This window comes from Pipistrellus hanaki, assembly GCF_964339955.1.
Source record: "Pipistrellus hanaki genome assembly, chromosome: 2".
Taxonomy (NCBI): Eukaryota; Metazoa; Chordata; class Mammalia; order Chiroptera; family Vespertilionidae; genus Pipistrellus; species Pipistrellus hanaki.
Genome location: NC_140504.1, coordinates 167,886,788 through 167,913,565, shown reverse-complemented (window position 1 = coordinate 167,913,565; position 26,778 = coordinate 167,886,788). Strand labels below are relative to the sequence as shown.

Here is a 26,778-nt window from a genome sequence, read left to right as displayed (position 1 = left end):
CCCTGTACAAACTAAAATATTTGATGAGTATTTTACCCCACTGGTATGTCTAGTTTATCCTACTGATATTATGTCTGACTTGAAAATTCTGGTTAAATAGTACTGTTTTTAGAGCATAAAACAATTATTTATTCTTTCAAGAAATTATTTTCTGAAATGGATATTTTGCTTTATAGGTATTTGGAAACATCACATTAGTTATAACTATCTTTTCAGATTAAAAATACAGTTTATTTACTTAAATAATTTTTAATTGATTTTAGATGGGAAGAGAGAGAGAGAGAGAGAGAGAGAGAGAGAGAGAGAGAGAGAGAGAGAGAGAGAAAGAAAGAAAGAAAGAAAGAAAGAAAGAAAGAAAGAAAGAAAGAAAGAAAGAAATAGATAGATCACTTGTGTGTACCATGACCAGGGATCGAACCCACAATTTTGGCATATTGGGATGATGCTCTAACCAACTGAGCTATCTGGCTAGGGCACATATGTCAAACACAAGGCCCGCGGGCCAAATCCAGCCCGCCAGGCCTTGCAATGTGGCCCGCACCGCGCTGTCATCACTGCACTGCACTGTCAGTTTATGACATTGTCAGTTTATGACTGTTCAGTAAACCATTCGGCCCGCGAATTAGGCTGGATTTTAGATTTTGACCCCTTCTCTGATTGAGTTCGACACCCCTAGGCTAGGGCCTTATAGATTTTTAAAAGCATAATTAAAAAATATTTTTAGTATATAGCAGATCAATGACCTTCAATAAAAATATATAACGTTTTGCCCTGACCGGTTTGGCTCAGTGGACAGAGGGTCAGCCTGAGGATTGAAGGGTCCCAGGTTCGATTCCAGTCAAGGGCATGTACCTTGGTTGCGGGCACATTCCCAGCGGGTGGTGTGCAGGAGGCAACTGATCGATGTTTCTCTCTCATCGATGTTTCTAACTCTCTCCCTCTCCCTTCCCCTCTGTAAAAAAGGGATAATATATATATGTATATATGTATGTATATATATTTTAATATATATATATACCATTTTTTCAGAAAACTACTTTGGTTGGTCTGTTTATGTATACTAGTGTGCTTTTAACTAATTTTTAAAAATATATATATTTTATTGATTTTTTACAGAGAGGAAAGGAGAGGGATAGAGAGTTAGAAACATCGATGAGAAAGAATCATCGATCAGCTGCCTCTTGCACACCCCCTACTGGGGATGTGCCCGCAACCCAGGTACATGCCCTTGACCGGAATCGAACCCGGGACCTTTCAGTCCGCAGGCCGACGCTCTATCCACTGAGCCAAACCGGTTTTGGCTTAACTAATTTTTTAAAATGTAGGAATTTGGACTTGACAAATCAAAAACATAGTTTTTATGATATAAAAGTAACTTTTCAGGATTTTAGAAAATTCTTGTTATTGATAAGCTATCTTGCTTTGGGGGAAAGGGGGAAAACTTGATGTTTATTCCTCTGGAAGTGATTTTCTTTCTTAAAGGTGTTTGAGTTTGAAATGTGACTAACACCATGTTTAGAAAGTCATGAAATGTCACTACTAGCTGAGTGTTTTTATAAAAGTTACTTCCTTACCGTGGATCTGTTTAAGTAAGAGGATTGGGCTAGGTGCTTTTCTCAAAGCCCTTCTTCTATCACTGAAATCTTGTGACTCTAATCTAAACAGAAAAGCAAAGATAGTGGTCCAGCTACAAAAGGAGTGGGGTGGAGGAACTTAAATTATCATTTACTTTAATATATCGGGTCTAGTAATAATTAATGTCGTTGTTAAACATTCGTTTAAAATCTTGCTTGGCGTTGACTTGTATTGACATAACCTTCAAACACGTGGTATCTACAGAATGTGTGAAGTGCAATTAACAAGTTTTGCTTGAAAAAGTTTGTGTTTGGTTTGGTTTTCGTTGCAAAACTAGGGCTAAGAAGATGGCGGATGAAGAGCATATTCGGCACTGCATGCTTTATGAGTTCCAATTTGGAAGAAAAGCAAGTGAGGCTGCAAAAAACATCTGTAGTGCTCTTGGTCAAGATGCAATTAGCGCCAGAAAATGCCAGTGTTGGTTTGAGAAATTTCGCGAGGGAAATTTTTCGTTAGATGACAAGAGTGTTCGAGGCCGTGTGTCCAATTTTGATCAAGAAGCTCTTCAAGCTCTTTTGGTGCAAAATCCTCAAATTACCCAACAAGAGCTTGCGACAACTTTAAATTGTTCACAAAAAACAATTTCCAATCAATTGCGTGCACTTGGCAAAGTCCAAAAGTTTGGAAAATGGGTTCCTCATGAGTTGACCGACAACAACCGAAATCAAAGAGTCACAATTTGCAGTTCGCTCCTCTCTCGTCAAAACCGTTTGCCGTTTTTAGAGCAAATTGTTACCGGAGATGAAGAATGGGTGCTGTATGTTAATTTGAAAAGGCGGCCTCAATGGTTGGACAAAAATGAGGCTCCGCAGCCCATGCCAAAACCTGACTTGCATGCGAAAAAAGTGATGTTGTGTGTTTGGTGGAATTTTAAAGGAATTCTTCATTATGAAATTTTACCATCTAACCAAACCATTACAAGTGCAGTGTATAGTGCCCAATTGGAAAGGTTAGCCCAAGCTTTAAGAGAAAAAGAACCCGCGCTGATTAATCGGAAGGGCGTAATTCTTCACGATAACCCACGACCGCATACTGCAAGAATCACTGCTGAAAAACTGCGCCAGTTGGAATGGGAAGTTCTCCCTCAATCTGCATATTCTCCTGATATTGCCCCTTCCGATTACCATTTGTTTCGTTCTTTGCAAAACTTTCTTCTTGGAAAAAAATTTAATAATGAAGAATGCCTCAAAAATGCATTGACCGAATTTTTTGCATCAAAATCACAAGAATTTTACAACAGAGGGATTAAAATGCTTCCTGAGCGTTGGGCACAAGTAGTAGAAAACAACGGCAACTATATTGTTGATTAAATTTTGTTGTATTGTTTAAATAAATTCGATTTAAAAAAGTATTAGAAAACGACATTAATTATTACTAGACCTAATATTTTGATAAAAGTGAAAATGTTTTTTAAATGATGAGTTTAAAAAATACACTGTTCTTTGAGTGTTTGATTTTTATAACTGCATTGCAATCCTTTTCACTATTGTTTTGATTTGTAATCTTTTTTATATTACAGTCTGAAGATAAGGCCAAATATGACGCAATTTTTGATAGTTTAAGTCCAGTTAATGGATTTCTTTCTGGTGATAAAGTGAAACCAGTGTTGCTCAACTCTAAGTTACCTGTGGATATTCTTGGAAGAGTAAGATATTATTAAATTATAAATGTAATTTTTATGTATTTTAATTTTGTATCTACCAGGAGCACTTATAGCTCATTGTTAAAAAATGCACAGATCTTATTTTGAAGTTGTGTTATAGAATTTTTCTGTGTTCAGACTTAATATATGAAATCATTGTCAATTTATTTGGTTATCTCCTAAATTTTAAGTGTTTGAAATTAGCTATATGTATAATAGAAATCTTTTAAATAGGTCTTTTTTTTTCTTTGTGTTGTCCATTCTGATCTCTCAATTCCTTGACTTAATTTCCAAAGACCATCAGTAATTTTCATCTGCCACCTATTCCATAGCTATATCATGGGGCCTTGTTATAAGGAACGGTTTCATCTCTGAAATCATAAATTCTACCTTCTAACTAGAACTTCTTATCTTTCTAGAACTTTCCTAGATACTTGCAAGACTACTTCTGTAACTTCATCAAGATCTTTAAATCTCGACTCCTTTACTTTCTCCATCTTTTGAATTTCCTTTTTTCCTCATCCATCTTGGATTTTTATGGTCCATAGTTTCATGTCAGTATCCTTAGCTCCCTTTACCGTTTTTTTTTTTTTTTTAACTTCTTGATTGCATGGTGAAAATCCAGTTTTGTGTGAAGCTAATTATTTACCTTCTCTGTGGTTGCATATGGACTACTGAGGAAGTCTAATAAAGATAGGTATCATCATAATTTCATCATCATCTACTTTAGCTGGTTTTTCCTTATTGCCAGCCACTCTTGTGCTGTTTCCATAGTGATTTTTCTCCACCTCTCTTATATTTCAAAACTTACATATTCTCATTAAACCTCCAGTCCTTTCTTTTTTCTTTAAAAAAAAAAAATACACAGGCGCACACACACACACACACACACATTTATTGATTTCAAAAAGGAAGGGAGAGAGAGTAAAACATCAATGATGAGAAAGAATCATTTATTGGCTGCTTCCTGCATGCCCCACACTGGGGATCAAACCTGCAACAAGGGCTTATGCCCTGACCAGGAATTGAACCGTGACCTTCTGGTTCATAGGTTGACACTCAACCACTCAGCCACACCAGTCGGGTTCCAGTCCTTTCTTTAATCCCTTGCTTAATCCTACTCTGTAGGGTCAAATCCTGGCTGCACCACTTCTTAGTTGTGTGACATTGGGCGAATCATTAGAAAATCATGTCTCAGTTTTCTAATCTTTAAAATGAGTATGATTTCATTTATAGCACATACTCTTTGAATGCTAACTACTATGCATTCAAACTACTATGATGATGATAATGATAATGAAACCATCACACCACCAGCAGTGTTACTATTGGATCAGTGTTGCATTGGTTAGGTGCTCAATATATATTAATTTAAAAGCCTTTTATTGCTTATTATGAATCATTTCTCCACTGTTGGGTCCAGTGTGAGATTTCTTTTCTTTCTTTTCTTTTCTTTTTTTTTTTAATATATTTTATTGATATTTTACAGAAAGGAGGAGAGAGGGATAGAGAGTTAGAAACATCGATGAGAAAGAATCAATCAGCTGCCTCTTGCACAACCCCTACTGGGGATGTGCCCACAACCAAGGTACATGCCCTTGACAGGAATCGAACCTGGGACCTTTCAGTCCGCAGGCTGACGCTCTATCCACTGAGCCAAACCGGTTTCGGCAGTGTGAGATTTCTAATCTATAAATATAATCCTGTTATCTTTTTCTTTTTTTCTTTTTTTTTAAACATAAAATTCACCTCTTAGCTTTCCATTGCATTCAGGATGAAGTCCAAACTCCTTTCAAAGCACTTAGTTACCAGGCACTTACTTATCTCCACTCCTGTCTCTCATCAGCTCACTTTCTCTTCTTGCCCCCAAGTGAGATTTTGTTGAATGTTTAAATATCTTCTTCTCAAGGATTTAACATAATTTTGTAGCTGGTCTAAAGCTATGTGATTTATTCTAAATTTAGGCCAAATCTACCAGGGTCTTTCAGATTTTATTTTTCTTTGTAAGCCCTGCACATTAGCTGGCTGATGATTCATTACACAGTATTCATTACATATTTCTTTTAGTTGATTAGAGTCTGTAGTGTAGGGAAAACGATATTGGACTTAGTTGGAAGACTTCACATTGAAAATTGATTCCTTTACTTAATAATAGTTGCATGGTCCTAGGTAAGTCCTGTAGTTTCATGTCTAAAACAGGAGCTGTTGCATAAATTAACTGAGATGATGTTTGTGAAAACATTGTAATTGTCTGAAAATACTATGTGCATAATAGTTTTATGACTTGAAAGGAAGAAAATAGTTTTTAAAATTTTGTAAGGGAATTTCTGTTTTAAAAATACTTAAGTGAATCATTACTTCCTTTTACAGTAATTGTTAATATAGCAAATAATAACGATATAATAAAATAATCAGCATAATTGAAATTTCTCAGAAAAAAATGTAATGTTTAGGCAAAACTTTTCCTCTGTTTTTGTATTTGGTGTTTACATGTAGCACAGTAAATGAAAGAACATTATCTTTCTCAATTATTTTCTTTTTAAGGTTTGGGAGTTGAGTGATATTGACCATGATGGAATGCTTGACAGAGATGAGTTTGCAGTTGTAAGTAACCTAATCATTTAAAAATCTTAAACATCTGAATGGTTTTCTGAAATGGATATTTTCCTTTAGTTCATCCTTATCGGAAAACTTATTTCCCTAATATTGTTGGTATGAATATTTTTACCTAGAATTTGTAGATAATCAATAAATATTTTTAAACAAATGGATAATAGAAAATATATGTGTTTGCTATCTTCATTTTATTTGACTTTAAAGTACATACAGATATATCCTTTGGATGATGCACTGTAAAGATGCTGAGTAATGTTATCTTTTGTATCCCGACTTGACCAAGCATCTCCGTACCTGCTTCTGCTCTGGAATAATTTCATTTCACATATACCCCCAGAATTTCACATTTGTTTCATTAAAGGAAGACATGAATAACACTTTAGCGTTGCTTCATTGTATAAGCTGAGGAAGTTTTTATGTCTTTTCTGAAGACATGTTATCCTTAGTAATTGGACAATTAAATTAAAATAGAGATATTCATCTCTTTCTTAAAAGTTAAATAAAATTCTTCTGTGAACTCATGAATGGTGAATCTCTAATTCTCCTTTTATCTCTTATTTGAATATTAGTCTGTTCAAATTTTCTTTTTCTTTTTGCTAAGGAATTATTCATTTCTTTGACTTTCAAACTTGTTGCCACAGATTTATTTGCATTATTCTTTTAATCTCTTCTGGGTTTATGATTGTATCTCTTTTTCATTCCAAATCTTATGTATTCTTTTCTCTCATTTTTTGTTTAATTGAATTTTATCTAGTTTATTGATCTTTAGATAGAGATATGTTTTGGATTTATTTATCCTGTTATTATGTTTTGACTTTTATTCTTTTTAACTTTTCTCTTATTTTGTTAATCCTCAGCCGAGGATACTTTTTTATTGATTTTTAAAGAGAGTAGAAGGGTGAGGGAGGGACAGAGAGAGACAGACATCGTTGTGAGAAAGACACATGGATTGGCTGCCTCCCTCAGGCGCCCTAAGAAGGGCTGGGATTGAACCTGCAACAAAGGTAAGTGCCCTTGATTGGAATCAAGTCCGTGGGCCTGAAGGTCTCTATCCACTGAGCCAAGCCAGCTAGGGCTCAACTTTTATCTTAATTACATCTTCCTAATTTCTTTTCATTTACTTTTTAAAAAAAATTCCTGAAGATGAGTACAAAGTTTGTTTATTTTTTATCTTTAATGTTCAAAGCATTTATGGAACATTTTTTACCTGAATACAGAGTTAGCTAGATTTTATATATTGGTACAAAGTATTTTCCTTTTCACTACTTTTTAGATAATTTTTAGGTTTTTTTGATCATCTATTTAGGAATGTTTTCTACTTTCAAAGTATTTAAGTGTGTTTGGTTTTTCTTCCATTTGTATATAATTTTAGCTGATTAAATTATGACTTGAGAATGTGGTTTTTAAAATCTCTACTTAAAAAAAATATTGTTAAGGTTTCTTTTGTTGCTAAATTCATGACCTGTTTTTACATATATTCTCTGCCTATACTAACATTTCTGTTCAGAATACTTCAGACTTCTATAAATCCACTACATTGATTTTACTATGTTTCAGTTTCTCTTTGTCCTTTTCTCTGCTATCCTGGAGTAAGCTTAAGTTTATTTTTGATATTTTTACATTTAAATCATTAATGTAAAATGCTTCTTAGTTAAGTGTCTATTTCTAGCTGTGTAAATGTGTTTTAGTTTAAAAAACTAGTTACCAGCCAGATATTTTGTGTGTGTATTTGGTTTGGTTGCTGTATTTATTTTGATGATGTACTAATTTTGATGGCAGACTTTGTTTAGGATAAAGTATAGTATTATAAGAAAACAAAGTCACAATCCAGCATTATATTGTTCACTTTTTTTGTCTTATTTGGTAGAAAAATTGACTTCAGCTTTGTCAAAGAAACTATTTTCAAGGCAACATGAAATTAATAATATAGTATTTTTTTTACTTTCAGAAAAAATGTGTTGTCCATTGTCAGCAGATGGCTGACATTGCTTTTTTTGCTTCTAGCATTCTCTTTTCCAGGAAATGACTCCCATCTGCAGCAAGAGGAATGCTGACCCTTAAATGTGCATGTTGGTCCCTTCTTTTAGTTTGGTGTCAATCTGACAATAGTACACATATTGTGTATTTGGTTGGAAGTATCTGCTAGCCAGATTGTTTCTTTCTGGAGTTCCAAGCTTTTGGAGATTGAAAATTTGAGTTTCTAAAACCGAAATTGAAAAAAAGAAAAAAGAAAAAAAAAAGTAAATTGAATTTTTTAAGTTGACTAGTGAATGGGGAGAAGAGAATTGTTGGTTTGTATCAAATGGTTAAATGTGGTCTCAGGGTAAACAGCATCAGCATCACCTGGGAACAACCTAGAAATGCAAATTCTCTGGCTCAATTGCAGACTTTACTGATTCTAGAATTCTGGGAGTGGGGCCCAGAAATCTGTGCTTTATCAAGCTGTCCAAGCAGTTCTGATGCCTGCAACAATCTGGATACCAATGGGTTAAAGGTTAGCTTTACTACTCAAAGAAGAGAGCACAGTATTGTAAAGTTATGTGTACTCCTAATAAAGCTGATCAAACCTGGAAAAAAGAGCTTTGTGGCCAGAAGATCCTGGTTTGCGCTTTACTCTATCACTTCTTAAAAATATACCCGACAAGTTACTATCATAGCTTGAGTTTCTTCATTTGCAAAATGATATTGGTAATCACAGAAATCATGGGTTGTATTAAGTGCTCAATGAGTATTGATTTGAAAGCTCCACAAAATTTAGAATTAAAAACCTATTTTGGGGAGAATTGCTATTTTTAATGGAAGAAAAAAATTAAGAAGAAATATTAAAGCTTCCTTCCAGTTGCTATTTGAATACTTCGGGAGGTTCCAAGTCGCTTTGAGTAATTTCATATGCTTAAAGATAGTTACGGAAAATTTTCATCTTTTGAAAGTATTGAAGGTGCCTTAGATTCAAAGTGGAAGGAATATCCTGGTACAGTCACTATGTAGGTTGTTTCACTTGATGCAAGTGCTTTATGTATTTAATAATTAAAAATAACTTTAGCCGAAACCGGTTTGGCTCAGTGGATAGAGCATTGGCCTGCGGACTGAAAGGTCCCGAGTTCTATTCCAGTCAAGGGCGTGTACATTTGTTGCGGGCACATCCCCGGTAGGGGGTGTGCAAGAGGCAGCTGGTCGATGTTTCTCTCTCATCAACGTTTTCTAGCTCTCTATCTCTCTCCCTTCATCTCTGTAAAATATCAATAAAATATATTTTTTAAAAATAAAAAATAAAAAATAAAAAAATAACTTTAATAGGTTCATTCTTATGGTTCAGAAATCAGTACAATATTAGGAGATATTCAGTGGGGAGCATATCTCAATCCCATCCCATTGTTGCCCTCAACTGCTCCATTTATACCTACTCCATAATGAACCACTTTTCTTAGTTTCTTCTTTATCCTTCTAGAGGTCTTAATGCAAATATTAATAGTTATTACCCCCTTAATACAGAATATGACACAGTATACATATTGTTCAACACTATAATTTTTTCATGTTTAACATTGTGTCTTGGATATCTTTTCTTAAAAGCCTATTTCTGCCAAGACCGGTTTGGCTCAGTGGATAGAGCGTCGGCCTGCGGACTGGAAGGTCCCAGGTTCGATTCCGGTCAAGGGCATGTACCTTGGTTGCAAACACATCCCCAGTGTGTTGTGTGCAGGAGGCAGCTGATCGATGATTCTCTCTCATCGATGTTTCTAACTCTCTATCCCTCTCTCTTCCTCTCTGTAAAAAATCAATAAAAATATATTAAAAAAAAAAAAAAGCCTATTTCTTTAAAAAGATTTCAAACAGTTTGAAAATGCTTTGTTATTGAATAGTTATCAATTCAGTGAGCTGATGATAGTAAATTATTTTAATATGTATGACTCTGGTTTATTTGTTTTGAAGGCCATGTTTTTGGTGTACTGTGCACTTGAGAAAGAACCTGTGCCAATGTCCTTGCCTCCAGCCTTGGTGCCACCTTCAAAGAGGAAAACGGTCAGTATATCAGGCTCTATGCGGTTGATCCCCACTTCAGCAGCAAAGGAATCTTACCACTCCTTACCACGTGTAGGCATTTTACCTACCAAAGGACCGTTAAGACAGGTATAGATTTATCAGTGTTCAAAAACTTTTATTTAAGAAAAACAAGCTGCATGGCATTGAACAGTTGATTGCCTGATGAAGATAGAAGGAGCAATCAAAGGGATCAAGATTTAGAGCTCCCTTTTATTGAATCTGCATAATGTGATGCCCCAAAGAAAATAGGTAATCCTGCATTTGACCTTCCTTACATCATATGGATGGTTCATTGGCTTTGACTTGATCTGCCTAGAATTAAAGTTGGAGGTAGCAGATATTCTGTACTAACCTGGAATGCTTGCCCTGACATAGTTAATAGGTGTGTTTATTTGTCTAATCTCTAGTTAACTCCTGATTCTTTGGGTTCAAATTATCCAATTTGGGTTGTACAAGGCCTTTTTCTCCTCCAACCTGCTTTTTGTCAGGTTGTATAAAGGAAAATAATGTCAGCCAATTTATATGTGGTTAGTAATGCTGAATGAAACTATGAAAATTGGAGATTGAGAATTATCTGAATATTTTGTTTATACAAACTTTCCACTTACCCATATTCATCTGGTCATAAGTCAAGAGTTAACTATGCTTGAATTTACTTATTACTTAAAAAAAAAAATGGGCATCTATAACTGTAGGCCCACTGACCTATATTTTTCTTCTGTAATTTTTAAAAAAATATTTATTTTATTGATTTTTTACAGAGAGGAAGAGAGAAGGGGGATAGAGAGTTAGAAACATCGATGAGCTGCCTCTTGCACACCCCCTATTGGGAATGTGCCTGCAACCCAGGTACATGCCGTTGACCAGAATAGAACCCAGTCCTCAGGCTGACGCTCTATCCACTGAGCCAAACCGGTTTCAGCTCTTCTGTAATTTTTTGTTGACCACAACATTTTAGTCAGGGATCTGATGAAAATTATTGGGTCGGCAGCTAAGTAATTGCGGATTTTTTAAAGAAAAAGACAATTTTTTCATGGAACTAAATAACTTTATTCTTTAATGTATTGCCCATTTTGATCAATGACCTTTTGCCATCTTTCAGGCAGCATCATAATCCCACGTTCAAAAAACTTCTGTTTTTTATTAGCAAAAAACTGAATCAGGTACGATTTGACATCATCATCATTATTGAAATTTTTACCATTCAAGGAGTTTTGTAAAGATCAAAACAAAAAGTAATCAGATGGTGCAAGGTCAGGACTATATGGTGGATGTGGCAAAACATCCCAACCAAGCTCCATTAATTTTTGCCGAATGACCAAAGATGTGTGTGGCCTTGCATTGTCATGATGGAATACAACACCTTTTCGATTTGTCAATTCGGGCCACTTTTCTTCAACTGCATTGTTTAATTTCGTTAGTTGTTCAATGTAGACATCAGAATTGATCGTTCGGTTGGGTGGTAAGAGTTCAAAGTAGACAATTCCTTTGTAATCCCACCAAACTGATAACAAAACCTTCTTTTGATGAATATCAGCTTTTGATGTTGTTTGAGTTGGTTCACCTGGCCTGCTCCACGATCTTTTCCGCTTGATATTGTTGTAAACAACCCATTTTTCATCGCCAGTTATCAGTCGTTTTAAAAATGGATCATTTTCATTACGTTTCTTTAGCAAATCGCAGCTGCTAATGCGTTGCGTTAACTGTGATTCTTTCAGTTCGTGAGGAACCCATGTATCGAGTTTTTGAACATAGCCAAGTTGTTTTAAGTGATTTTCAATGCATGTATGTGATACATGAAGCTTCTCTGCAATCTCACGTGTTGTACTGTGACAGTCCGAATTGATTATTGCTTTGATTAGGGCGTCATCAACTTCAACTGGACGACGAGAGCGTCTTTCATCTTTGAGTGAAAAATTACCAGAACGAAATTTGGCAAACCAATTTTGACACTGCCGTTCTTTTAAGGCTTCGTCACCATAAACAGCACATAACTTTTTATGAGCTTGCGATGCGTTTTCCCTTTGCGGAAATAAAAAAGCAAAATATGACGAAAATGTTCCTTTTGATTTTCCATTTTTCAACGAACGCCAAACAAAAACTACAAAACAGATCAAAAAACTTTTTTTACTGATTAACAGCTGAATAGCCAACTATCAAATACAAAATGTGTTTTACATTTGTACTACGTCTGCAAACCTAAAAATTCAACTGAAGCCATATATGTGTGAAACCCGCAATTACTTAGTTGCCGACCCAATATATACTGTTGCTATTCTTAGCAATTGGAGTAAAATTGCTCAGAATTTGTGACAGATACTGTCATGTGTTGAAAGATGTCACTTCAAAGTTTGCTTTATTTTGGCAGAAATACTATATATGTGTGTGTGTGTGTGTATATATATAAGTATATATATAATTATTTTTTGTGTAGTGGGTTGTATCACCTTCAGAAAAAGCTAAATATGATGAAATCTTCCTGAAAACTGATAAAGATATGGATGGATTTGTTTCTGGATTGGAAGCCCGTGAAATCTTTCTGAAGACAGGTTTACCTTCTGCCTTACTAGCCCACATTTGGTAAGACTTTGTTTAAATTGATTTACCCTGGCTGGGTAACTTATTGGGTAGAGCATTGTCTCAATACACTAAGGTTGAAGATAGATTTGATCCCAGTCAGGGCACATACAAGAAACAACCAATGAATGCATAAATAAGTGGAACAACAGATCAATGTTTCTCTCTTTCTCTCCCTCCCTCTTCCTTCCTATCTCTCTCAAATTAATAAAAATTTTTAATTGATTTTTAAAAAACATATGGTTTGTGTTAAATCTAGTTTTGTGCATTCTTTTTTTTTTAAGTATTCTTTTTTCAAAAATATATATTTTATTGATTTTACAGAGAGGAAGGGAGAGAGATAGAGAGCTAGAAATGAGAAAGAAACATCGATCAGCTTCCTCCTGCACACTCCCCTCTGGGGATGTGCCCACAACCAAGATACATGCCCTTTACCGGAATCGAACCTGGGACCCTGGAGTCCGTAGGCTGAGGCTCTATCCACCGAGCCAAAAACGGTTTCAGTGTTTTGTGCATTCTTATTTTTAGGCATTTATCAATAGGAAATTTATTTATTTATTTGTTTGTTTATTTTTATTTTTTAAAATATATTTTATTGTTTTTTTACAGAGAGGGAGAGGGATAGAGAGCTAGAACATCGATGAGAGAGAATCATCGACCAGCTGCCTCTTGCACACCCCCCACCGGGGATGTGCCTGCAACCAATGTACATGCCCTTGACTGGAATCGAACTCTGGACTTTTCAGTCCACAGGCTGACGCTCTATCCACTGAGCCATACTGGCTGGGGCCATCTTAAATTTTTAAGGGAGAATACAAAATTTGTATTTAAAGTGTTTTTAAGGCATATTTGTACAATTCTGTAGGATATGTGTATACTTTTATACCTTCACATTGGAATTACATACTTGGTCCTTAAAAAAGACAAGCCTTGCCCTGACTGGTGTGTTAAGTGATTAGAGCATTGGCACATGTACAGAGGGTTGAACAGAGGAGGGCAGTAGATCTACCTTTAAAGGAACAAGAACCCAAGACTGGAAAAAATTACATGCATAACTAAGCATAGCTGCCACTTTTGAGTGCCTAAGCTAGGCACAATGCTCAGTAAAATGGCAGCTGTCATGGGAGTGGCATTATGCCCACACTTTTTATGTGCTTTGTCTTTAATTCTCATAGTAATCTTGCGAGATGGATGTTATCTCCACTTTATAGATGAAGAAATTAAGGCTCAGAGAGGTTAAAAATTTGGCTAAAATAAAAAGAATAAATAAGTACAAAAGCTGAAATTCAATGTTTCTTTGACACTGTAACCTATAACCTGTAGTCTTTCCGTCAGGCCATATTCGTTTTCAATGAATCAAACAGATCAGGACTTCAGAAAGCTAAGCTAAAAAAAAAAAAAATAGAATAGAATAAAACATTTGCTGTTTCTCCTCAAGTGATTTTGTAAAGCTTTCCAGATTGCTGACTTTCTTCACATGTGATCTCCATTTGCAGCTGTTGTTTCTGCTTTGACTTGGTGATCCTCCTACTCCGAGTTGCAGGAAGCAAGCTGACATGGAAGTTTTTGCTTGTTTTAGAATCATTCTAATTCCACTAATGAACCAATTTTGTTGAAACTTACGTTTCATTTTTTTAATGTCTTTTAAAAATATATTTTATTGATGTTTAACAGAGAGGAAGGGAGAGGGAGAGAGAGTTAGAAACATCGATGAGAGAGAAACATCAATCAGCTGCCTCCAAGGTACATGCCCTTGACCAGAATCGAACCTGGTACCCTTGAGTCCTCAGGCCAATGCTCTATCCACTGAGCCAAACTGAATGAGTTAGGACTCATTCTTTTATATCTTTTTATGTTGAAATATTGGGAATAGACAATGTTAGGATTCTTTGGTCCAGTACAACTCTTATTCCGCAGGTGTTGTGGAAATGGATGAGAAAACGTACAAAACAAACTCAGATCAGAGGCCTTTGCTCAGCACCAGGACCAACATTCTATCTGTCTCAATCTATTTTGTTCTCTTGCTTCTAACGCTTGAGTGAGTTTTGGGCAAGCCATAAATTAGTATGACCTTTTTAAATTTAACTAATCATTTTTAAATAGCTACATAGTCACATTAGATTTTTAGAGTGGTAATTGTGGCATTTACATACTGTTCATTTTGTTTATTTATACAGGGCATTATGTGACACAAAGAACTATGGGAAGCTTTCAAAGGATCAGTTTGCCTTGGCTTTTCACTTAATCAATCAGAAATTAGTTAAGGGCATTGATCCTCCTCATATTCTTACTCCTGAGATGATTCCACCATCAGACAGGGCCAATTTACAAAAGGTAAGACAACTTACAAGAAAACCTGAATGCATTAACAGGAAGGAATAAGACCTATGTCAGATGGCAAACTCGGTTTGGACAGAATGGTGGAGAAATATATCTGGCTAGGAGCAGAGGATATTCTGTTTGTGGTTTAGTTTGTAACTATAGATAGGCTGAATGCATGTATGACATCCTTGGGCTGTCCCTCATTTACCCCATCATTCATCACACATGTGGCAACCACATTTTTCAGTCTCAAAATTAGAAAAATGTCTTACTCTTCCCCTCCTGGATCTGTGGATTAATTTTTATGAATAGGGTATAAAATTCGAATGAAATTAAATTATTGGGTTTCATTTGATGATTTATTCTTACAAAACAATATAATTTTGAAAACAAAATCAGTTTTAAATTTTAAGAAACTAGAAAAAACATTTTATTGTGGAGAAATCTGTGTTTTTTAACCATATACATGACCCTTTGTTCCTGAGCGGACAGCCAAGTTTCATACCCGTACAGCTAGGAACAGGTTTTGCCGTTTTGTTTTCTGGCCAGCAGTAGGAGCTTTCAAAAGTACATTGTTTAGCCATGTTGTGTCTTGGTTTTTCTCTCATCTATAAGCCCTTCAAGTATAATGCATTTACGATATATTGGCCTTAAAAGAGCTTTAAAAGGATTTGCTGTTAAAAATACATACTCTGAATCTGCAAATTTCTTGTGACCTATAAAGTAACCATTGCTGTGGTTATAGTTGTTAAGTGTGTGGTATTAGGAAAGTATTCTTTAAAATGTCAGTAGAATATTTTGGTTTTGCATTAATTTTGTCATATAGGATGAAAAATCTCATTTAAACAAATCTTATTAAAGTCAAATTGGGTACTTTCTAAGTCATCTAAATGGAAATTTATAGCCACCAGGTACAAAAGTTGGTTCTAAGAATTGTTGTTCTTATTTTTAAATAAAATAAATATTTGATTATCTGCTTTGTGAGTTTTTTGGGGGGAATATTTTATGAATTTTTGGACATTTCTTATGATGTAGGATGTGGGTTCCCTAAGTTGTGGAGAAGGCTAAAAATGATGCCACCTATAAAGATAAAACGTTACGAGTCTGTACTGGTGCCCTCTGCTATAATTATCTCAGTTCTGGAATCATCGTTTCACCCTTTTTTCCCCTTAAATAGACTGTTTTTTCCCCTTGCTGCCATCATTTTATACCCACTCTCCCCCAACACAAATTACAGATATGAAAGAATTTGCTAAAGCAGATTATGTTGTTCATTGAAGTCTCTAATCATTACTAAACACTTCAAGTTCTATCTACTCTACAGAGTTTTTAATATAACAGATTTGTTTGAAGTCCATTCACTGGAGTATAGACACACTTGTTTGTTTATGTCAGATATCAGTACAGTTCATCAAAATGGGATATTGTCACTGTTTCTTATCTATTAGCCAAATTTTTTAACCTTAAAAGTTAAAACTAGCATTTGTTTTGTTTTTCAAATAGTCTCTCTTAATAATCTGATTATTTTTTAGAATTGCTTTTTTTTTTTTTTTTTTTTGTAGCTGTGATTAATTCTTTTATGAATGTTGCTTTCCTTTCTGTATTTTTTTGAGTTTGGACTACTTTCTCCATTCTGCAGCACTCTACTTTTTGCCTTTCTTGTACTGTCAGTTTCTTTACTCTCAAGTTAGAGCTTTACTTTGTCTTCTTAGCATTGCAGTTTTTGGTTTACAAGATACATTTTGAAGTTAGAGGGTTTTTTTGCAGCAAACTTGATGCAGAGAAAATACTTAAACAGCATGCTTTTGTCCCAGGTCATCACTTGGTTTTTGTGTGCATTTTACTTGCCTTCCCTAAGCTCTCTAATCTACTTAAACGCACCAAAGTGGAATTTTTGTGTGTACTATAAAACAGGGTGAGAGAAAATATTTTGAAAGAAAGGGACATGCTACATTTTTCTTTATATGCCCTTCTTATACTTCATAAAATGTTTAGCTGGACTTTATGCTTCCTGGTTGCATGTCATTTTATTGCTATAGTATGGGTGTTTAATTTTTGTGTCAGCAATTGAGGATTGACACAAGCTGTGTACCAACTATAATATACTAATCTTCCTCTGTAGTCATCTGTGGTATCACCTTTTAACTTGTTTGATGTTAAAATTGTTATTCTCACTCTTCTTATTTGATGATATTTTTAACAGTGATGACTGTCAGGTGTGAGTCACTCTTTTTGTGTTAGGATGATGGAAGAGGTGTGGAAGTTATTTCACAAAGAAGATTGAGCCAAGGTGGAAGCAGCTCATTGGGAGGCCATCCATCTTTTAAGAGCATCTTCTATTGATGAAGTTAATTATAAGGATAGCTTACATTTATAAAATATAAAGTTTATAGAATGACTTCACATGTAAAATTTAATTTTTAAGGTGGGCAGGGCAGAAATTATTTCTCTATTTTACAGTGAAGATCATAGCAGAACCAAAAATAAATCCAGCTAGATTTTCTAACTGCAAGTACCATTCAGAAACCAATTTTGACACCTTCATTATTGAAAGAGAACCATATGTAAAGGCTGTTTTATATGAAGACAGTTTCATATTAACTATGGAACATGCCTGAGCAGTATGTTTTACTTTAACTAGAGTAGTCACTAAAGTATTTAGCAAAAGCAAATATTTGTTGAATTGAGTAAACTTACCACCATTATAATTCAAATACTCAATAAAAGTTTGTGTACTGCTGAAACCGGTTTGGCTCAGTGGATAGAGCGTTGGCCTGCAGACTGAAAGGTCCTGGGTTCGATTCCGGTCAAGGGCATGTACCTTGGTTGCGGGCACACCCCCAGTTGCGGGGGATGCAGGAGGCAGCTGGTCGATATTTCTCTCTCATCGATGTTTCTAACTCTCTATTCTTCTCAATTCCTCTCTGTGTAAAATCAATAAAATATATATATATTTTAAAAAGTTTGTGTACTAACTGTGCCAGATGATACAATTACAAATAAATCAGCATTCATCTCCACAAGAAATATATACTTCAGTGGAGGAAATTATTTATAAATCTGATATCTGTCCTAGCCAGTTTGGGAGTATCAGCCTGTAGACGGAAAGATCCCGGGTTTGATTCTGGTCAAGGACACATGCCCAGGATCCAGGCTCGATCCCCAGTAGGGAATGTGCAGGAGGCAGCCGATTAATGATTCTTTCTCATCATTGATATTTCTATCTCTCTTTCCCTCTCCCTTCCTTTCTAAAATCAATAAAAATATATTTTTAAAAAGATTTAAAAAATATAAATCTGATATCTATTATACCGCAAAGTATTGGACAGGCTAGGATCAAATGACAAAGGCATTGGGATCTGAAGTGATGGTACATAATATAGAACAATAGGTTAGAGAATTTAAGGGAAAATGTCTTAGTATATAATTGAGTCTGTGTTTAAAAATTGCACTAGATATAGTGTTCTTAAATGAATTCAAATTGTTAATAATACCATAAAAAATGTAATACCCTATATGCATGTAGTGCTTTTAAACATTTTAAATGCCTTGCCATATGTAATTTTATAGTAATAATCTGTAATTGTAAACTTTTTGTTTTTAGAACATAGGATCAAGTCCTGTTGCAGATTTCTCTGCTATTAAGGAGCTAGATACCCTTAACAATGAACTAGTTGACCTACAAAGGTATGTAAAGTAAAATTACAGATGACTACATAAATTATCTCTCTCTCTTTTCCTCCTTTCTTTTTCACTCCCTCTCTCCTTTTCTCTCTCTCCTTTCTCCCTCTCCCTTTCTCTCTGAAATCAATAAAAATATATTTTAAAACAAAACAAAACAAATATAACAAGTATTATTGATTTTCTTAATTTCTGTATTCCCTGGAAAGTTTATGGCAATATTCATTGTAAAAATAGACCTTCTAAAATTACTTTTTTTTTTTTTAAGTGAGACAATTTTTCCATGTATAAGGCATTGTATTTAAATATCACTGTGTTTACAAAAATTCTATTTTTCCTTTCTTTCAAAACACTTTGATGCAGATAATGACTGATACTTTATTTTATTGATAGTGTTGAGACATATGTAGTTAAATAATTTATCTGGACTATATGTCAAGAACTTGGCAATGATCTTTCCTTATCCATGAGACTATTTTGAGATTGTTGTAGAAAAACTTGGTTGTGATTTTTTTTTTCCAGTTGCAAGAAAGAACCAACCCCGTCTAACTTAAGTGAGAGTGAATTTGTTGACTTCTGAAATTAAGACCTCTTAGAGGTAGTGATAGCTTTATACTCGGACTCAAATAATATAATCAGTTCTCTTATTCTCCCAATTTCTTTTTTCTAAAATGTATTTTTATTGATTTCAGAGAGGAAGGGAGAGAGAGAGAGAGAGATAGAAACATTAGTGATGAGAGAGTATCATTGATTGGCTGCCTCCTGCACGCTCACACTGGGGACCGAGCCTGCAACCTGGGCATGTGCCCTGATTGGAATCGAACCTGGAACTCTTCAGTCCGCAGACTGACACTCTTTTCACTGAGCCACACTGACCGGGCCATTTCTTTTTTCTTTTCTAAAAAATATATTTTTATTGATTTCAGAGAGTGGAAGAGAGAGGGAGAGATAGAAACATCAATAATGAGAGAAAATCACTGACTGGCTGTCTCCTGCACAAATACACCCCCCCACCCCCCCCACGCCCGCTCTGGAGACTGAGCCCACAACCCTGGTATGTGCCCTTGGTGGGAATCAAACCTGGGATCCTTCATCCTCAGGCTGATGCTCTATCCCCTGAGCCAAACCAGCTAGAATTGCTCTCTTCATTTCTTGTTTCCACTTCCATTGGGTTTGATCCATTCTCAGATGGATTTTCCTATTATGTTGTCAAGGGGGCTAAAGCATACAGTACTTAGTCTCATCCTACATAATAAAAGAGTAATATGCAAATTAATCATCATTCCATGCACTCAGCAGCCACGCCCACCAGCCAATCAGAGCGAGTATACAAATAAACCCAACCAAGATAGCTACAGCCACAGAGAGCAGGAGGGAGGCTTAGGTTTCCCAGGCAATGGAGGAAGCCAAGCTTTCTGCCTGCCCTTGCCAGCCTAGACTCCATTCAAGGCTACAAAGTTTCAATTATAGAAGGTAAACAAATCCAAACAGAAATGGCTGTTGGCCATGGAGGGAGCAGGAGGCTTGGCTCCCTTCCAGGCTACAAAGTTTCAATTGTAGAAGGTAAATAAATACCAGATACCATGGCCTCCACTTGGGTCGCCAGGGGGTGTGGCCGGCCTGCAAATCACCACAGGCTCCTAGGCCACCCCACGCCCCAAGGGAACCCCCAACCTGATCCAGGACACTTTTTAGGGCAAACCAGCTGGCCCCCATCCATGCACCAGGCCTCTATCCTATCTAATAAAGGAGTAATATGCAGATTGACTATCACTCCAACACACAATAGCTGTCCCTGTGTGAATACAAGATAGCCACCATGTGGTCAAAGATCCTGCCCCCATGTGAATACAAGATGGCCACCACAAGATGGCCAGCAGGGGAGGGCAGTTGAGAGGGACCAGTCCTGCAAGGAAGGGCAGTTGCAGGTGATCAACCCTGCAGGGGAGGGCACTTAAGGGGTGACCAGGCCAGCAGACGAGGGAAGTTGGGGGCAAACAGGCTGGCAGGGGAGCAGTTAGATATCAATCAGGCTGGCATGGTAGTGGATAGGGGGTGATCAGGCTGGCAGGCAGAAGCGGTTAGGGGAAATCAGGAAGGCAGGCAGGCGAGCAGTTGAGAGCCAGCAGTCCTGGATTGTGAGAGGGATATCCGACTGCCCGATGGGATCGGGCCTAAACCGGCAGTCGGACATCCCTCGAGGGGTCCCAGATTGGAGAGGGTGCAGGTTGGGCTGAGGGATACCACCACCAACCCTTTTACCCCATGCTCAAATTTTGTGTACCGGGCCTCTAGTGTACTTATAATTTCAAATCTAGTGATGTGTCTCTCTTGTGGCAGTTCCTGGAAAAGTCCTCTAAGATTTAACCTGATTGTACTGGCTTAGTGCCATGCCCACCCCTGAAACAATTGGGTGAGGGATGTATATACTGGAGTTTGATTTTTCATGAACTCTATCCTGGGAGTGGTAGGTGGTAATTTGTCACTGATACCATATGAAGTAGAGGAGATGGTATCCCCACATGAAAATTCTGCAAGATGGAAAAATGCATTCTGGGGAGGTAAATGTCTGCAGAAGACAGTATAACTTTAAATCACTATTAATTTCAGTGATCAGCCTCTTTGAACAATGACTTGACATTCTGTAAACAGTCTGGGTACCTTTTAAAATGTCATTGTATTCAGCACATCTGCCTTCTACAAATTCTTATTTCCTGCTAATAAATTGGCCTATTACATAAGCCTCTGATCTTGGAAGTAAAAAATAAAGCAAAAGAAAAACCCCCTTGGATATCATATAGTCCCACTTTTTTTCTTACTCATGAAAAAAAAAGTCACATCCAAATTCACACATCAAATCATCAATCATGCTGGTTGTATAAGTTTCACTTCTGTATTCTTCCTATTAGTCTGCCTCTCATTAAGATTTAAAAAGTTTTTACTGTGGTTCAGAATAGGAGAAGTAAACATTTTATTACTGAATCTGTAATGGTGTGTAGACTTTTCATGATCACTGGTCCATAAATGGCCCATTAATATAAATTTTTTTGCCTTCTAGGTAATATATATTAAATGTTATCTAGATTAAAAAAAATGTTATCTAGATTTAAAAATACTTGTCTTCTATGCCTCGCAGGCTTATGAAAATGGACACCAGTATTCTACAACTTGTTTGACTTCAACAGTAGTTATTTAACATATGAAATGTTCTATTGTGTGTTTTAGTAGGAAGTAGCGCATCATAAAATGTTCTTGCCAGTGCAGATATTTGCAATTATTAATTACATTTTGGTCAACTGAGCTTTCACTAACTTTTAGTAACCCTAATGTTAAGTTGTACTAGTGGCAATATTATTTAGTGAATCCCAGCTAACATAAAAACATATCTAACATTTTGTGACTGTCTTACTAAGAAATCATATAGCTCCAAAATCTTTTTAGGTTTTAAATTGTAGTCATCCTATTTAATAAAGAGGGAATATGCTAATTGACCCTCATGCCATTGCAAAGATGGCGGCACCCACAGCCAATAAAGAGGGAATATGCTAATTGATACCCCACCTTCAAAGATGGCAGCACCCATAGCCAATAAGGAGGGAATATGCTAATTGACGGCCACACCCTCAAAGATGGCAGTGCCCACAGCCACAAAATGGTGGTGCCCAGTCCCTTCAGGCCTGGACTTGCTATGCGCCTACCTCCGGAGTTCCTTAGTCTCCTCAGCCCCCCAGCCACCCATGGCCCGCCCAAGGCACAGACAGCCTTGGATGATGGCTGCCCAGCCTCCCAGGGACCACCAAGGCTCAGGTAACCAGGTGCCGGCCGAGGCTTGTGCTGCTGGCAGTGGCAGCAGCAGAGATGTGATGGGGCGTTGCCTTCCCCTGATTGCCGAGTCACCTCCCACCTCTGAGGGCTCCCAGACTGTGAGAGGAGGCAGGCCGGGCTGAGGGACCCCCCCTCCCAGTGCATGAATTTTCATGCACCGGGCCTCTAGTGTTTTATAAATGTAGAATACATGATTTGACATTTGTGAAAATACTTTCCCTAGGTTTTTATTTAGGTGAGATCTACAATGTAGATAAACTTTCATCATCTGTCAATTCCAGTCATAATGAGACTTATCTACCCAGCTAAAATTATGATTGTTAAAATTCTCTTTTATAACTGTTTGTATTAGGTGACTAATTCCTTCAACTTTTGCTGCATAGGGATTTAAGTATGTCAATCAAGTTAAATTAGTATGATATTTTTAACTTAAAAAAGGAAAAGCAAAGATAGTAATGTAATAATCATATCAAATACCTAGATCTCTCACCTGAGCATTTATATTTTTCCTTGCCAACCAGTGTTTTCATCTGAATATCTAGTAGAATATGACTTTCTAAATATGACTTTCTAATCTTTCCCTGACCACTTCCGTTATCTCTTTTATTTCCCTTTCTCAGTGACATCACTATTCATCTAGTCACTCAAACTATTATACAAACTTGAGATTTTTCTTCCTCTCCTCCTATTCTTCTATCTTGAAATGTTTCTTGAAATCATTCCCACCTTCCCATTTCCTTTGCTTTATTAACTCTTCCTCATTCTTCAAATCTCACCTTAGACATAATTTCCTCCAGAAGAAGAAGCACTCTCTACTTTTATGTCCCAAACCTGCACCTGTAAAATCTTATGTAACAGCCTATTATTGTACATGGTCTTATACTTACTGTACTTTATTATAATTTCCTATTTTGTTTAGATTTCTCACTGGACTGCTTTTTAAGCATAAGGACTATTTGCTTGTATTGCTTAGCTTATGTAATAGAAGAGAAAATAATTGGCTCAATTTTGTTGAAATATGTCCATATTTTCTTCTGTTTCTTAGTTTTAGCCTTTATCTCTTATCTGGACCACTCTTATAATTTCCTAATAGACTCTCTGCTTTAGGTTGCTTGGCCATCCTACCTCCAATCCTATATAATAAAAGCCTAATATGCTAAGTGTCTGGTTGACCGGTCAGCTCTTCAACCAATCAAAGCTTAATATGCTAATGATATCCTAAGGCCCCTCAGCTGCTTGCTATGACATGTACTGACACCAGGGGACAGTCAGTCAATTGGTCGACCAGTCGCTATAATGTGCACCAGGGGGCAGATGCTCTGACTGATAGGTTAGCTTGCTGCTAGGGTTCAGTCCATCAGGACTGAGCAAGATAGGCAGGACATGCCAGACACACCTTGGAGCCCTGCTGTGGTCCCTCCCCAGCTGGCCAGTCTCCCATGTCCCTACCCCCCCCCCCCCCCCCCCCAATCATGCACCTGTGGGGTCCATCAGCCTGGCCTGCGCCCTCTTGCAATTTGGGACCCCTCGGAGGATGTCTGAGAGCCGCCAGTTTTGGCCAGATCTGCAGGCCAGGCCAAGGGGCCTCACGAATTTGTGCATTGGGCCTCTAGTTGATTTATAAAGTACAACTCGGATCCCTTAGGGACTTCTCGTTCCCACTGGATCCAGTTCACTTTTCTGAATATGTCATAAAGGCTCTTCCTTCGTGGTATTCCTTTGGCATACTGACCATTCTTCTGCTGTAGCCATCCCCGGTAGTAAACACTGATAACACTGTAAGTATTTTGGTAGCAGTCACAGTATGTTTGCTCTTGTACTCTCAGTGTTCAGCATAGTGCACTAATCTGCTATTCAGTTTCATCCGTCTTCTCCAGCCAAATGGTGGGTGAGCTTATTACTTCTCACTTCAACATGCCACTACTTTTATTCTCTTTGCCTCTGATCCTGCTGTTCCTCTTTGCCTGAGATACGTTTTGCTTTGGAAACTTTCACTGATGCTTCAAGTTTCAGTTTAAATACCATATTTTTTGTCAAACCTTCCCTGAAATGTTGATTGCTGGTTGCCCTTTCCTGTCTATTTCTAGAAACTTTTATTCACTGCATTTTATTGTGATCTTTTAAAAATATGCCTTTTAAACAAATTTAAACTCCTTCAGGTCAAGAACTCTGTCTTATTCATTTGGATAGGTTTAAAAATTAATGCACTCATTTTCTAAAACCATAGAGTCTCAGTTTAGGTTAGTTAGTTGAATAAGTCAGAGTATGCTATAAATATTAAAATATTTCCCATACTAATTTCCACAAAGTTTATGGAAGACTAGAGGCCATATGTTAAATGATGAAATAAGACAAAAAGCTTCTCAGAAATAGCTTATTTTGAAGACTATAGTAGAAAATTTTATAGACAAAAGGATTTTTAATTCTCACAGGGACATGAGGTTAGTGGGCTGATTTTTCATATTTTGAGTATCGGTACCTGTTTTTGTTTTCAAGCAGCGCCTTTGAGAATTTGTTGAAGACTAGTAAACTGAGTACGGGGGGGGGGGGGGGGGGGGGAGAAAGTGTATCTGAGTGTATCATTTTGCACTTATTTCAAGAGTTTCCAGACCCTTGAAAATTATCCATGAAACCATTTTCAAGAACGCTTGCTCTACACAGCTGCTGACTGCTATTATGGCAAGGCAATGTCAGCGTCTTCCATCTCTGGACTGCTTCTCTTCTGTCTTCATGGTTGGAGTAGTCCTATCAATTCCTCTCTGTTGCCAGAATCCACATGGTCTCGGAGTTGTTTTCTGAAAATATACAAACATATTCTCGACCAAAAGTTAATAAAGGAATATTTTCTATAAAAAAGAAGAAAAGAAAAAAAAGAAGAACCCTTGCTCTGAAAGTTAAGTGGCTAAATAGAGAAGTTCTTGGAAGTGAAAATGCAAAACGTACTGAGAAATTGCTTCAGTCACTTAGAGTGGTGGTGGTGAATTATGCTGAGGCAGGAGTTAATATTGGTTTGTCTTCAACCAGCTTCTTCCTTCCTGTCTCTGTCCTTTTAGCAAAAACATCAGGAAGTAAAAGCTACATCCTGTCAAGCTGTTTTGTTATCCTGGTCTTGGGCCAGTAAACAGGATAGGTTATAATAATTATTATTATTACAGACATTTTGCTCTGCCTGCTTTGCATAGTAATTCTTTTATTGAATCCTTGAAGTGTTGCTGAAGGGTAAGTAGTTCTGTCTCAGTGTTTCAGGTGAGGAATGGGCCAGTCTTTTCTAAGAAGCCTCTCCTGATATCCACCTCAGCTAGGAGCACTCAATCTCCTCCCCTCAAAACATTTAACAATACTGGGTTCTATTTCTTTCCACAGGAGACTCTGAGCTCTGTGTGATAACACAGAATGTCTCTTATTCTATATAATAAACGAGAAGTATGCAAATTGTCCCCTCGATCAGGAGTTGTCCAGGAGTTTGACTAGGGTGTGGGACCAGCCTGCTAGAGACCCTACCAGTGTACGAATTTTGTGTACTGGGCCTCTTGTTTGTAATAAAGCAATACAGTGTATTCCAGAGCATGGGTCTCCTAACTGGTTTGATTCCTGGTATGACTTAGACAAGTTACTTAGTTAATTTTTTGTGCTTCAGTTTCTTAGTTAATTATTTGTGCTTCAATTGTATAAAGTAAAATGGAAATACGACTAATACCATGTAAAATGCCTAGTAGTTCTTGGAGCATGGTAAAGTCTCAATACATGTTAGTAATCATCATCACCCCTAGCACCCAGCTCAGCACTTAGACACAGCATTTACTGAATAAGTGCTCAGCAAACATTGGTTGGAGTAGCTGAATGAACACTCTTTCCCTAGCTGAAGAAAGACAGGAGCTATATATCCAGGATCTATATTCCTAAACACTATCTATAGATCTCTATCTGAATTATGTTTGAGAGCTGATTTTAAAATATATATTTAAGGCATACAGTTTGAAATTTTTTAATGTTTTTTTTGTTTGTTTGTTTGTTTAGTTCAGTTCAAGAACCCTTAGAAACTATTATCTCTGGAGAAAACATTGCTTATAATATTGAATCTGGAGCTCTTTTGTTTATATAATTCAACCTAATCTGTTTCTGGCCCTGTAAAGATCTGTGGTACTGATACTAGAAGGTCTTAATCATGACTACCTCAAGAATGGTGTTACTGATTGAGTAATTGAAGCATGAGGCTGTAGTGTACATTTGGTGATAAGGAAGCAATTTAATTCAGTTTCACATAAAAGGCTGGGTGGGAGGGTGAGGCTATTGCATTTCTCCAGGCTGATTCAGTTTGGAGGGGAGTGCTCTATCCAGGGAAGATGGCATCTGTTGTCGGAGTGGGAGAGGGACTTAGAACAGGTACCTGGTGGTTGTCCCTTTAGGTCTTTTTTTGGAGTTGCACAACCCAGTCC

General features: G+C 36.8%; 1 protein-coding gene across 3 annotated transcripts in view; it reads left to right on the top strand.

The window, feature by feature from the left end:
* Positions 1 to 26,778, top strand: part of EPS15 (epidermal growth factor receptor pathway substrate 15) — a 117,218-nt gene that overhangs the window by 36,907 nt on the left and 53,533 nt on the right. For all 3 annotated transcript variants that reach the window (XM_084872890.1, XM_084872891.1, XM_084872892.1), the window contains 6 exons: positions 3,155 to 3,280; positions 5,822 to 5,881; positions 9,827 to 9,916; positions 12,372 to 12,517; positions 14,692 to 14,848; positions 18,441 to 18,523. In XM_084872890.1, coding sequence (XP_084729016.1) covers positions 3,155 to 3,280; positions 5,822 to 5,881; positions 9,827 to 9,916; positions 12,372 to 12,517; positions 14,692 to 14,848; positions 18,441 to 18,523 — 662 coding nt within the window. The remainder of the gene's footprint in view (positions 1 to 3,154; positions 3,281 to 5,821; positions 5,882 to 9,826; positions 9,917 to 12,371; positions 12,518 to 14,691; positions 14,849 to 18,440; positions 18,524 to 26,778) is intronic.